This window comes from Sinocyclocheilus rhinocerous, unplaced genomic scaffold, assembly GCF_001515625.1.
Source record: "Sinocyclocheilus rhinocerous isolate Xijiao unplaced genomic scaffold, SAMN03320098_v1.1 scaffold4356, whole genome shotgun sequence".
NCBI classification, from domain to species: Eukaryota; Metazoa; Chordata; class Actinopteri; order Cypriniformes; family Cyprinidae; genus Sinocyclocheilus; species Sinocyclocheilus rhinocerous.
This window is the reverse complement of record NW_015666941.1, coordinates 92,383-106,824: the sequence shown is the minus strand read 5'-3', so window position 1 is coordinate 106,824 and position 14,442 is coordinate 92,383. Positions and strand designations below refer to the sequence as shown.

Here is a 14,442-nt window from a genome sequence, read left to right as displayed (position 1 = left end):
TTTCTGTTGAGAAGCCTGTTAAATGTCTTCTTCGCTTCAGATCGTGTCAAAATGCACTTTGTTGTCTACATCATTAGAATTTAATATGTATTTTTTTTTGCTATTTAATGAATAATTCCACTGGAATAACAATGTGAGAACATGAAAAAGAATTTTTAAGCCGCTTAATGGACTTGATAAGATTAATTCAAGTACGTTAAGTGTTTTTGTGTGTCTTTTTATTCCTTTTTGTTTTCGTGCGTGTGTCCAGACCTTCATTTATCTTTCATAAACATGATTCCATCTCCTGTCACCTTCTCACTTAATGCATTAGAGCCATAAAGGCTTCTGTTGTCTTAGTGTAGAATTAGAGGAAGTGATTTTTAACACCCATGTAAATGTCCAAATCTGAAAAGAGAAGAATCTTACTATTTTTGCCCCTCACAATAGACATTTGTTCAATTAGGTTATTATTTTTGGATTCTGTCATCATTTGCACATCAGTCTCATTCTGTACAAAAGCATGTATCTTTTTTTAGTCTTAATAGTATGCTATAGCAATAATCTTGCTTAAAAGATTTGTTTTTTTCTTTCTTTTAGGATTTAAATTTTAATTAAAAATCCATGTGCAAAATAATATAAAAAAGATTGGGTCTACTGAACAGTCCTCCATTAGTGATAATGATCTTTTACTGATAGAGACCTGAGAAAATCTGATCCTATGGACTGAAGCCAGGGATCCCATATTTAGTCTTGACCCTTTCCCTGACCTCAAATCTCAGAAAGAAAAAAAAAACATAAAAGAAGCGCAACCTTCAGCATCTCTATTGTGTTCACACATGATTGAACACTGAACAAGCGCAGGCGAAATTCATTATTCAAGAGCATAACAGAGGTGAGTGAGTAAGCAGGAGAGCCACTCAATGTTCAGGATGATGTTTACCCTTGCTTAACGTTCTTGATAAGTGATAAGACACCGCAGCTGTCCCGCTGGGCCAGGGTCAGGGAGCATTTGTTTGTTTGTTTGATAGTTGTAATGCACCGTTTAGTGTTGCAAAAAGAGGGCTTGCTTATGGGGAGTAAACAATATTGAACACGAACGCTGGGGGGAGAGAGAGAAAGAGAGGGAGAGGGATGAGAGAAAGGGGGGGACTAATAGTAAAACAGTTACTGGTGATGCAGGGCTTGAATAAAAGCGATTGTTCAGCCAAAAATGTAAATTCTGTCAGAATTTTCTCACCTTCACGTCGGTCCAAACTTGGATGACTTTATTTCTTTAGCAGAACACAGAAGTCATACAAGTTTAAAACAAAAATGTAAAGCTAGGGGTCAAAATGTTTGTAATAAGATTTTTTGTTTATGTTTTTGAAAAAATTTACAAGTACATTAACTTATGCTCACCAATAGCATTTATTTGATGAAAAATACAGTAAAAACACTAATATTGTGAAATATCATTAGAATAAAAAACTGTATTCTATTTTAATATATTTAAAAATGTAGCTTATTCCTGTGAAAGCTGAATTTTCAGCATGATTACTCCAGTCTTCAGTGTCTCATGATCCTTCAGAAATCATTCTAATATGCTGATTTGCTTCTAAACATTTCGTATTATTAGCAATGCTGAAAACAGTTTTTCTTGCTTAAATTATTATTATTATTATTTTTTTTTTGTGGAAACTCTGATACATTACCATTAAAATGTTTGGGGTAAGCAAGTTAGAAAGAAAGAAAGAAAGAAAGAAAGAGAAAGAAAGAGAGAAAGAAAGACTTATTCAACAAGCATAAATAAAATGGATCAAAATGACAGAATAAAGACATTTATAATAAATAAAAATTTTTGAACTTTCTATTCATCAAAGGAAAAACATCACGGTTTCTACAATATTAAGTAACAAAAACTGATTTTAACAGAAATAATATTAAGAGCCATTATTAATAACTGAGCATAAATAATACAAATAATACTTGAGCATCAAATCATGATTTCTGAAGGATCATGTGACACTGAAGACTTAAATTATATTTTAAAATATATAGAAACAGAAAACAGTTCTCTTAAATTATAACAGTATTTCACATTATTATTACTTTTTACTGTATTTTTGATCAAATAAATGCAGCTTTGGTGTGCATAAGATACTTCTTCCAAAAACAACTGTACAACAATTTTAAACTTATAGCCCATGTTGTATATATAAAATATGCCATTAATATGAATTAAAATGATCTACAATGAACATGCAGAAGGTTTCAACATCTGATTAATATAAGAACATAATATCATTACGGAGGACAAAACGAATGTTTTCAAATGTTTCTAATCTGATTATGAAACAGTCATTCAAAAACAATATTCTCTTTGAGGTCACGTAGGAGGCCAAACGTCTCATTTTGCTCCAACTATATTCAAGCAGACATTCAAGATGTAGGAAGGCATTTTAAAAAAGGTTCAGATTAGTGAAACAAGTGTTTGTGAAAGGTCAAGCTGTGGACATTAGGTCGTACACACTGCATGCACTGCATGGCCGGCGGTGCCACTCGTGGTTAGTGATATCATTATGGCAGTTTTGCGTGGAGGGATTAGGGCTCTCTCGCTAATGGAGAGCGACAGCGGCTCCTTGTTGCCGAAGCACACTGCCCCGGAACATTTGGAGGTGGGGTGCGCTGGGTGGGGGGCATCGGGGGTGGCCCGTTCACCTCCACAGCGCCAGTGTGCCGTTAGTAAACATTAGTTTAGCCCAACTCTTTGTGCCTGTGGGTCATCTGTATGTACACAGTAACGTGAATATCAAAATCAATAAAAGCGTGATCAGGTTTTTTGGTGGATTAAATGCATTCATTAATATTAATCTTTAAATTAAACATTATTAATAGTGCACAACAGAAATAATAGTATTTGACCAGGTAACATGAGTGCATGCTGCTTTTTGATTTAGTTGCTGATTTACAACTAATACACACTATGATGTAAAGCTTTTGAGGAGCCTGCTGAGGTCTTTTCTGTCTGTGTTTGGCTGCAGGCTTTGACTTTGAGGATTATGAGGTCTCCATAGGGAACAGTCTTTTTAGGATGAACTGTTGGGGGAGGGGCTTCCATATGAGTGTTTTCTGGTCCACTAAGCAGCAGATACAAACACGAACACACACACACATGCACTGACCCACTCTCGATCTCTACGGCTGCTGGTATTTGGTGCTGATTATTGACAACTACTGACTATATGGTGACTATTTCTGTCTCTCTTTCTGTCAAATTCTGTTCAGGTTCATTGGCCTAAATGCTGGAAAATACATTTCACGTTAAATAAAGAATTAATGTAATATATATATATATATATATATATATATATATATATATACACACATACATATATATATTCAGTTATAATACATTATATCTTTAAACATTTAAGGGGATTTTGCAGACTTCATATAATAAAATACATTTATATACATCTATAATTAAAATTTGGGGTAAAATGTCAAATTTATTGTACAAATCTAAAGATAAAAAAAAAACTTGTTTTCAGTTCAATTAAATTACAGTGCCTGCTTAACTTCTGTTATCTACTTAACTCCATTATGAGTCTATACTACCATTTAAAAGTTGGGTTGGTAGGTTCTCATATGCTCACTGCTGCATTTATGTGATCAAAATGACAATAAAACAATGTGAAATATTATTAGAGTTTAAAATAACAGTTTTAATGTATTTTAAAATATCATTTATTCTTGTGATGGCAAAGCTGAATTATCAGCAGCCATTACTGCAGTCTTCAGTGTCACATGATGATGATTAAAAAGTTTAGAAGAACAGCATTTGTTTGAATGAAAAAATGTAATGCTCACTGAATAAAAGTAATAATTTCTTTAAAAAATAAATAAATAAAAAAATCTTACAGAATTAATTATAATACCCCTATATTTAAACATTTGTTTTCATGTTTTCAACAAGGTTTGGAACGCATTACCTCATGAAAAGCTGACACAAACACCACATTTAATTAAAAACAGATGAAATGAACTCCAGCCTGTGCTCAAAATACACACATAGCTGGGTATCAAAAAGCTGATAAAGTTTCTTCGGGTCAAAGCTTGAAATGAGGAACAAAGAGAAACAATTATGAATACATAGATTAGTTGTGAGCTGCACTCCTACTCTACATTAACATTAAGATTTTCGATCTCTTTCCACTGCGCAATAAATTCGCTTAAGTGGGTATCTTTCGCTTTCGCATTTTGCTTAAGTGGGCATCTTAACGATGAACGGGTTAATAGCATTACGGGCTAATGTCAGGGAGGTAAAAGGGCCCTTACTGGACCATGTGCGTGTACCAGAGTGTACTGGGGGCTGTGGCGTGTTTCCTGGAGGAGCTGGATGATGCCATTAGGTTTGAGAAAATGAGCTCAGATCACTTAATTAGCAGTAAATAAGTGCTTAGCTGGGCCGGGAAATCCAGTCAGGGTCAGAGGCTTTTCAAAGACTTGATTTGGGTTCAGATTTCCATCTGAAAGAGAACATCAATAGGAGCCACCCAAAACTGTTCCGCTGAGATGAGGCAGGGGAATTTATTGATAGTTATGTAATAATTATAAATGTCATTTCAAAATGTCAATCATTTATGCAAATGATAGCATATAAACTGCTAAAAGGGACATAACAGAACTGCATTATTTTCCTCCAAGCAGCAAGCATTGTTAAAGTGCATAAAAATTTCCTGGCCTTTAGATGATAAACTGTTTTCCCCTAAATTACTTTCCAGTCATCTCTCTGTTTCCCTGCAACAGCTCAAACTCTTACACAATGTGTGAAACTACAGCTCTAAGGCACACACACACACACACACACACACACGTGTATGCATGCACACATACACATACACGCGTAACTTCCATACAAAATATCAAAATCTATGAATGAAGTACTACGTCATATCAACACAAAAGACGTTGCTGTGGATGAACATTTTATTTCAGCTTCATAACAAGTTTCAGAAAACACCTTCACAAAACACAGAAACTTTACATTTGCCAGGGTAAAGCAAACTGCTCAATAAATGTAAAAACGCTTTACAAATAAATATCAGCAAACACAAATTGTGAACTCAAAATCAATAAATAGTTCATCATTATAAATAACCGAAACATGAATTTCACAACATTAAAAGTTTTCTTTAAAATGACCATGTTTCACTCATGAAATTCTTATTGCATGGTGTGTCTATAGAGAAATGTCCAGTTGATGCCTCCCCTCCTCTCTGTCTCTCTCTCTCTCTCTGTATCTCTTGCCTTGGGCCATGACAGGATTGGTAACATCACTGCTCCCTTAACGGACTGTGACACGTGCAGTACCCAGCATTCCCTTTTCTCATCAGAATAGAGTACGAATAAACAAAATAAAGGACCCCCATCTGAAGCTAGACAATGTGTGATAGGAAGTTTAAGAGTTTTAAATCTGGCAGTTTCTTGCATTTGGGTTTGTTAGTGTTTGTAGGCTAAAATAGTAAAATAGTAAAAGAGAGGATTCTCCCTAAATTTTCAAAGATACTGGCCACAATGAAGCAACCCACCTCCTTAACATTATTCCCCTTTTTTAAATTCCTGGTGTAGTTGTATCTTGATGAAAAAAACTGCAGTAATGGTAACAGAGATTCACACATCTTTACCAGAAGATATTTGATACACATGTACACAAAATCTCACACACACATCACTGAAGACTAAAGGGACATGCAAACATTCATCACAGGGTTTAAGAGGAAATTTTGTCTATTTTAAAAGAAAATCTCAAATTTATATCCTGAAATCCCATTAGTTCCCACTTGCTCCACAGTGACAATATATAAAAATCATGAGCAAATATAAAATGTTATTATAAAAAGTATATATAAAATTATGAAAATGTTAAGAAAATACATACAAATATTTTTATACCAATAGGTGAAATAAGAATTGCAGCTACTATATTGCAAATTATATTAATTTTGATGTTGAATTTTATTCTTATTTGTTATTTTGATGCTCTAGCAGAACTGAAAAAAAAAATTTTTTTTTAAATTATTTTAATTTGCTAGACAGCACAACAACAAGGTAGAAACTGTGAAGCAAAACAGATGCAAACTTGTGATCTCAGGATAAAATTATGAGTATGTTACCACAATTCACAGACTCTTTCATTCTTTTCCTTCTCTCTCTCACACACACACACACACACACACACATCAGGCACACTTGCTCAGCTCCCCCCACACCAGCTGTTTGGTTGTTGGTTTTGGCTGAATGATCGATTACAAGCATAAAGCGAGAAATCAGTCATCATGCAGTGTGACTGGACACCCACCTCACAGGTGTATTGTGGATACAGTTCCTGAGAGAGGTCAGTGGGGGGAACAAAGGTACCACCCATTTCTTTAGCTGAAGAAAAGCTTTGGTAAGTTGTGCTGTCTGTATAAGACGCCCACCTGAGGTCCTCCAAGCCCACCTGAGAGCTTCCATACATGCAAGGCTGGTGCTGTGCGGTGTCCATACTGCAGGGGGCGCTGTGCACAGGGGTCGCCTCCGGAGAGAGCTGGTAGGTGAAGAGGTGGTAGGTGGGGTCATGAGAGGGAGGGGTTTCAGTGAGGGTGTGGTCACCTGCAGACAGAAACACAAACCTAATTCAATCATTCCAGCAGAGACATGGTAAATCAGCTCTTTTGGGTTTACATAGCTGGTTGCTTAGAAGACTGCACAGAGCTTTTGAATTAATAATAGCATGCATGCAGGATGCCAAAAGGTTTACAGAGTGCTCTCTGTCACATGCAGAACAGGGTCTAGACAACAAAAATAATAGAGATTTTGGCTCCTATAATAAAACATTTAAGAGCCAAATTACACTGTAAGAAAAAAACCTGTAGAAATAAAAGGAAAAGGAACTGGTAGTTTTCAGCCAGGAAATTATCTGTTAAGTTTATGGACAGTTCCTTTAACCCACAACACAATAGTATGCAATGCATATTTCAAAATACACGTAGAACATCTTTAAAAAAGCAATACAGAAAATTCCTTCATATTAACACCCTATTTTACTGACTTCTCTGTCAAATTACACAACTATTTGTAATAGAGACTTTGACTTAAATGTTATAAATTAACTATCATGTCTTTCAGAATTCTATTTACTGACTGGTTGTTCATATGACAATGTGTAACTTTGTTTGGGTGACATGTTACACAACCATTATCAATCAACATTCTAACAAATAACAGTTGCCAGTTCATTTCGAATCGACTCTATGAATGGAGTATGTGTTTCTGCTGATCTCAATGGCTAAAGCATAAACACCCAAAAAAAACTACTTGGTGTTCAGTGAGGGAGTCAGTTGTGAAGCCAGTTAACGGCTTTAAACAATTCAATAACTAAGTAAGTCTGATTCAAGTCTTTATGAGTTTGAGGCTGATTCGTGATTATTTTTGATTGAATGAAAAAGTGTTCATAAGAGTCATTTGTTCATGAATCTAACATCTCAACACGGTCTGGGTTAGTTGTTGCGTGCAGGAAAGAAACAAATACATAATGTGCTAACAAGATATCTGACGAAATGCACACAAAGTTTTCTTGAGTGCTGCTAATGGCAAATAGATTTTAAATTATTGTTGCATTTTAGAAATGAGAGAAGCAGCTGTCAATTATAAACCTTAGTACTACATACCTAATAGTTTTGTTTTTAACTTTATTAAATCTCTTCAAAGAACATTGTTTAAAAAAAGCCCACAATAATTCCAAGTAACATACAAGAAAGGAAAAAATACAAATAAGAAATACTGAAATATATCAAATCAAGTTATAACTTGGATTAAATTGAATTAAATTAAAATAATAGTTTAAAGTAATTTAGAAAGTTTTAAGGCACCCATCTTTTTAAAAAATGTTAAAGTGCCCCTATTATGGATTTTTGAAAATTACCTTTCATGCAGTGTGTAACACATACAATTAGCAAATTAGATGTGCAAAGTTTTAAATATGAAAGCGCACCATGTATAAAGTTATTGTCTCTCAAAAGAAAGAGTCGACTCTGAATAATTAAAACGAGTCGTTTTTAAAACTAATCCCAAGACGTTTCATGTTAATGTCAAAATGAAACATTAGCATATTGCCCGCCCACTTGTTGGTCTTTTCACATTGGTCTGAATGAAAATGCGAATTCATTCTTTGCCACTAGGTGCTGCTTTGGTAAAATAGCTGTTTCCCCGGTAACGCTGTACACAAAGCAGCACTGTGCTCACAAACGCTGCTTTATCAGGCATTACAGGCGTGATGAAATGAAAATTAGACCAATCGGACCAATCACTGCAGATTAGGGTCACGCAAAGGAGGGGTTTGGAAAAATGAATCGTTAAACGAATCGTTTGGGAGTCGTTGAGCAAGTAAGGTAAAAATAAATGCATATTATAAGACAATGAAAGTGTTTTTTGACCTTGCATGCATGTCAACCTGTTGTTGGGGTCTCCCAAAACCAAAATATGAACCTTCCATAACCCATAATAGGGGCACTTTACATTCCACAAAAATGTAACAAATTTACATTTGTGTAAATAAAACTTGCATATAATCAAAATATTATAACATAGAAATTCAACCTCTTTGTTTTGCACCATGTACCTGAAATGTCGGAGCAGGTGTAGCCAGGGCTGGGCTTTTGTGTCACAGTGTATTCTGACCGAGAGAGACAGGAGTCAGGTGAGGGTGGAGCTGCACGCTGCCTTGCAGTACTACGTGGTACAAGTGGATACTCCTTACTGTGAATAAAGGGTAAAACATGCATCAGACGCATTGGTTCCTACAGCATGACCCAGACAATATTTGAGAAATTGGGAAAATGACATTTAAAGAAAGGACGCAAAAGATATACTGAGAATATTTCAGAAGCCCATGCATCAGGGAACTTTTAGGGGAAGAGTCACAACACACTAGAGTTGATATATCAGGGTGTTAAAAGAGAGAGAGCAGGCTCATGATTTGCATTGGCACGGTGGGGCGGCAAAGGGTAACGGATATCATTTGCACAGTACTGATCGTTTCTAATTAAATTTCTAAGCTAAGAGACAATTACAGTAGCTAAAAATCTTTTCTATACCCCCTTTTCAATCTGACTCATTCCTCTTTCTCTCTGTTTTTTCACTCTCTTTCTCAAAAACGCATTTACTTAGACACACACACATTAGCCCCCCAGTGACCTCTCTGTGTGACAGTGTGTTGTGCCGCTCTGCTCTTAATATTGTTACACTATAAATATCCCTCTCTTGTGTGTCACATTCAATACTGTCAACATGCAACACAAAGCTTTGACTTTTGTTCCTAAACCCTGCTAGTTAAAAGGACAACATATTCTCCATGTATCTGAAACAACATCAGTGGCTACGAGATGCAACACACAATGACATGCAGGCACATAGGACATATGAAGACTGAAAATAATACAGTACATTAGTGATTCATCATTACTCACATACAAACTCATGGTGATGTTATGATCCACTAAAGTAAAATGTTTGCATGCGTATTAATATGTTTAAAATATGTGTGTTCCACCTTGGTGTACGGGACATGCGATGCAATTCGATATTGTCGTTTCCACGGAAACCTTTAGCAAATGGATTATTCTCAATCTTCAGCTGAGTGATCTAAAAAAAACGGAGGATTAAAGATGAACACTCTGCTGCTTTCTGCAAATGTATGCATTTTTTCTACGATCATAGGGGTCTTGCTTACTGTGTGGTTCTGGTAGGAAGTTACAGCGATGAAGGTCGTCTCAGGAAATGAGTGTGTGCAGAAACTTGTGTTGCTGGAGCCAAAGCTGTTCCTCTCGTCTGCCTTAACAATGTGCAGGCGAGGCTGGTATTTATGCATGGAATTTAAAATGATCTGCAGCAAATAACAGAAGAGATCTCCTGATCAACACATTGGTTACATAGGGGTTTCTGCAGGTTTTGTTAGGGTGAATTTAAAATGTTTTAGGACCTTTTTAAGAGAATAAAAAAAAACTAAATGTATTATATTAGCAACACTTCAAAATTTGGTTCGATTTACAAAAAAAAATATCCATATCCAATCTGCTCCAATCCATATTATACCTTCAGATCACATTGCAAAGAAACTGATGTTATTCCTCAGTATTTCTGTCTTGTTTTTCAGTGCAAATGTCTAAAGATTTTTAAATCAAGATACATTTACCTGAGAAGCAAAATGACAGGCGATAAGAAGTCTTCTTTCTGTGAAATTTATCAAAATGATGCAAATTTGTGATGAAAAAAAAAAATCTGCCAATAATAAAAAAAAAAAAACAAGTTGTCTTGCCTCATCGACAGATATTTGTTCTTGTTTTAAACAAACTCATTTAATTTTGTTCAGCGTCATATCTTCATTTTGCAACTCAAGTAAATGTATCTTGATTTAAAGATGTTTAGAAATTTGTTTTGGAAAAGAAGATGAAAATACTGAGGAAGATATTCATTTAGCATTGCATGCAACATTGACTTTATGAATGTAAGACTTTCTGCTCTGATTTAAGACATTTTAGGGCCTTATTATATGGAAGGGTGAATTAAGACCCTTTAAAGACCCACAGAAACCCTGTTCTATGTCCAGTTCAATCCAACTAAGCTGTAAACCTGTGGAGAGTTTAATTATGTTCATCAGTAAATAACCAATCAGATTTGACTGGCATCATCACTGACATGTCCGAAAGGATCCAGGTGGTTGTTGGTGAGTTTGAGCTTCTGGAAAGAGACGAGCTGTCTCATCCAGTGAGCTCCTGAAGCCGGTGAGTCTGGGTGCACATACAGTCGGCCTGGAATCGCCGGCTCAGCTTTACCACTGATGGACCTACAGAGCAGATAGGACACAAAACGAGTTGATAAGGACTTTCTGTCTGCTCCACAATTCTGAGATAAAAGTTCAGGTTACGAAATAAACTTCTATTTCAGGCACAGTTGAGTTCCTCTGCTCTGTGTGGATCCTCCACTCACTGAACAATATTCTTTAACCAAGGCTTATAATTGGCATTATTCTTGCATCATTTCACAACATCAACACACAACAGAGCTAATTTGTATTTATGCTATGCATATCTTTCTCTTAGCATTCCTCCATGCATTGATTTAGCTACACCTGTTTCTTTCAGTCAATTACAATCAACAGCTCAATAACCTTTCATACAATCATTCAGTCACCAATCAAAATCTATTAAATAAAATGCCTAGTTAAGATTCATTGTTGAAAAAGAATCAAACATCTTTATAAATGTTTAACCTTTTATTACTTTACGTATTTTATTAGTAGTATTATAGTTTATATAAATTATAATTTAACACTTTCTTACCATTTGTTATCTGTAAACTTATACCGATGCTCGTCAGCTGAAATAATGTCCATCAGTAAGATATATTTTGCTTTGGGGTTTAAGCCTGTTACCTTCACCTTGTAGCTGGGAAACATTCGTCTGTAAAAGACCAATGATCCATTAGAGAGCCAACAACAATAGTCAAATAATAATGGTGATAATAATAATTTTAATACAGTGAGAGTATTGTCTTGTTTGTCAACATTTTCCTGATCCATGAAGTCATTGGATGTAATGACAAGAGGTACCACACATATTTAGAGAAATCAATTATTTATCATTTTCATTTAAAGTGACTCACTCTGGTTAAAAACACTAGCAAAATGGGAATATATTTATTTGAAAAAAATATAAAAAATCCTGGTACAGCAGCATGCATATGATGGCAAATTGTGCCCTATTTCTCACTGTTGTCCTCCAGGGGCTTTTCCCTGCCTGGGGAATTTTGTGTTGAAAATAGATTGATCCATGAACATTCAATAAAAAGGAAAAAATATATTTTCTATCTTTATACATTGTGGGGTAGAAAAATTAAAATGAAAAAGAGTCACTCACCGGCCAGCTTTAGTGATGATCATCTCTGTAGTGACATCATGAAATTTCGCCCACAGATCTCTCTCGTGCAAATAAACTTTGATTCCCTCCATACCCTGCGCGCCAGGATCGGCAAAAAAAAAAAAGAAGCAAATTACTGCTGATTTTTAAACCTTTTTTCTGCCAAAATATGCTGACAAATACAAACAATATAATACAAATGTATTTAAATAAAGAATGGGTTTTAGGTTGTTTTTTTTACCAGTGTTTTTTAATTAGTCCATACGAATCATAATTGTAAAAATAGTCGAGACCGGTTGTTAATAATATCGAATTTGAAAGCAAATTAAAAGGATTCGCGTGTACATTTTGCAGACAGACATATAACAAGAAATGATCTAAATACACTACGTAACAAATAATGCATTCCCGTATTAATCAGTGTGATGCTACAAAATGTCTATTTGCTTGTTATATAAACGTTATTAATTCATTCGCAAATATGCCATCTTCCTAGTGAATTTCCAATGTGCAATAGCCTAAATAATTCCACTTAAAATAAACAACTAGACCAACAGTATAATAATAAATAATAATAATAAACAAATCTTGACAAAAAAAAAATCTGTCAGCAGAATTTTGGCCTCGCATTCTGCTGCACGTGCAGAGTTATGGCTGACCTGTTGGGAGAGCTGAGTTTGCAGCGGCGGAGAGCCGGTTTTGCACCGAGCGTGATGACCGGAATCTTTCTCCTTCTCGAATCCCATCGCGGGGGAATCGCCGCCGGAACATGACTGCTGAGATCCGAACTCTAAATTCGCCATATCCCCGTTTGAGTTTAACTACGGTGAACTAAAAGATGCGAAAGGGAAATGGAAGAAATATTTTCACCAGGTGATCTCCAGAATTAAATAAAAATAAATAGCCTAAATGAAAACTAATAATTTAAAAAATCCATATTAACTGTAATCAACTGGTTTCTTTAAATTATTGTGTAGATACAAAAGTAGTAGACAGATATATTTTGCCTTGATACAATGGTTCGCGCTTTCAGCGATTTTTGCGTTCGATGGAGAGAATTTTAGGACGCTTTGGTTAATAATGTAAAATGTGTAGCCTAAAATATGTAGGCGACTATCGGAAATTCTCGAATCGAGGCTGCTATAACTATCTTAATTTATTCCTACAGAATCCAATAACTTAGATTAATTTTAACTTTATAATTTCCTCGCATGAAGCTACTTGGATTTTTGTCGTCTCTTACCTCATTGTTTAATGAGCTTTCCGTTGCTGACTTAATTCCGAAAAAGACGCAATTTAAAATTCGTCCCCACTGATTTATTTCTCCAAGAGGCCTATAATTTTTAAACTCCCTGAATACAAATAAAAATATCTACAAAAAGAGTTTAGGGCGTTTTAATTTTGATTTTCCTCTCTCCTCAAACCCCTTCGCCGAGCTCTGTCCCTTCTTCTGCCGTGTCTCTCTTTTCTCCATCCATTCTCTGTCCCCCATTATGTGATGCTTTCTATGTCGTCACACCTTTTTCATTCACACTCATGACACGCCATGTCCAAACTCACACACGGCGACAAAATTCACCATAAACACCCACATTGCGCGAAAACCTCTTGTCCTCCAAGATAAACCTGCTAGTTCCTATGCGCTTTCCAAATGCAAATACAAAATTGAAGAACCGTCCTAAATAGCGTAAGAGAAGATATTCGCTGTACTCACATATCTGGCGCCGAATTTACGCGTAGACTCCAAGTTGTTCGGTAAATAATCAGCGCTTTTCCGTCAACATCTCTGTGCGCGACGGCTGCGCTGCGGGGTTAAAAGTTGAGGAGGTCGAAAGGAGGTAACTAGGCGAACGCTCTGTCCTCTCTCTCTCTTTCACTGCTCGAGTCCGTTTGTATTTGTTTGCTGGTGACAGAAAACGGCATTCCCTCAGTAAAAGCTTTGGAAATATTATTTGATCTATTTAATGAACGAGCCGCGTGACCAAGTAGGCCTACGCGCGTTCTCTTGTCACTCATATAGTTCGCATTACTTCAAAACAGGCTTCCATAAATAAGACAAGTGGATGATAACAGGATAGCCTGCAGTGCGGAGCCGTGGGAAGTAACATTGCTCGTTAAAATAAGACGGTAATCCCGCAATCGTGTGGCGAGATAAAGTCAGGACACCACGGAGAGCGCGAGCTTGACTCGGCTCGAGACGCGTCGGTATTCGGATAAGGCTCTGTTTAATGTGACTGTTGGACAAACGACTAGATCATTTTTCAGTTTTCCTCACAATTACTGAAATATTAATGACTTTATAATTGTTTCTGTGGAGTGACGCATAGGTGAATTTATTTCTCTTGGGATTCTGTGATCTGTCAGTCAGAATGGAGCCAAGTAGAATCTGTAAACCAAACCTCAAACCATTTGCAATAATTTCCCAAATATTACATGTCTACCGATAGTTTTTAAATTACGTAAAAAAAAAAAAAACATTAAAAACACAATGTATTTAAATTTAAGTTTCTTTTTAAATAACGCA

The 14,442-nt window shown here is 35.8% G+C and overlaps 1 protein-coding gene across 2 annotated transcripts; it reads right to left on the bottom strand.

The window, feature by feature from the left end:
• Positions 1-6,183: 6,183 nt before the first annotated feature.
• tbx5b (T-box transcription factor 5b) lies at positions 6,184-13,717 on the bottom strand. 2 transcript variants are annotated; one of them, XM_016544762.1, is made up of 9 exons: positions 13,633-13,717; positions 12,578-12,749; positions 11,919-12,013; positions 11,343-11,462; positions 10,699-10,846; positions 9,734-9,886; positions 9,554-9,645; positions 8,624-8,760; positions 6,184-6,615 (listed from the first exon to the last, which is right to left on the bottom strand). In XM_016544762.1, the coding sequence occupies exons 2-9, from the start codon at positions 12,719-12,721 to the stop codon at positions 6,218-6,220; spliced, it is 1,287 nt and encodes a 428-aa protein (XP_016400248.1). In that variant the 5' UTR covers positions 12,722-12,749; positions 13,633-13,717; the 3' UTR covers positions 6,184-6,217. The 2 variants fall into 2 exon arrangements, with proteins under 2 accessions (XP_016400248.1, XP_016400247.1); XM_016544761.1 differs by lacking the exon at positions 13,633-13,717 and adding an exon at positions 13,162-13,445.
• Positions 13,718-14,442: the final 725 nt, after the last annotated feature.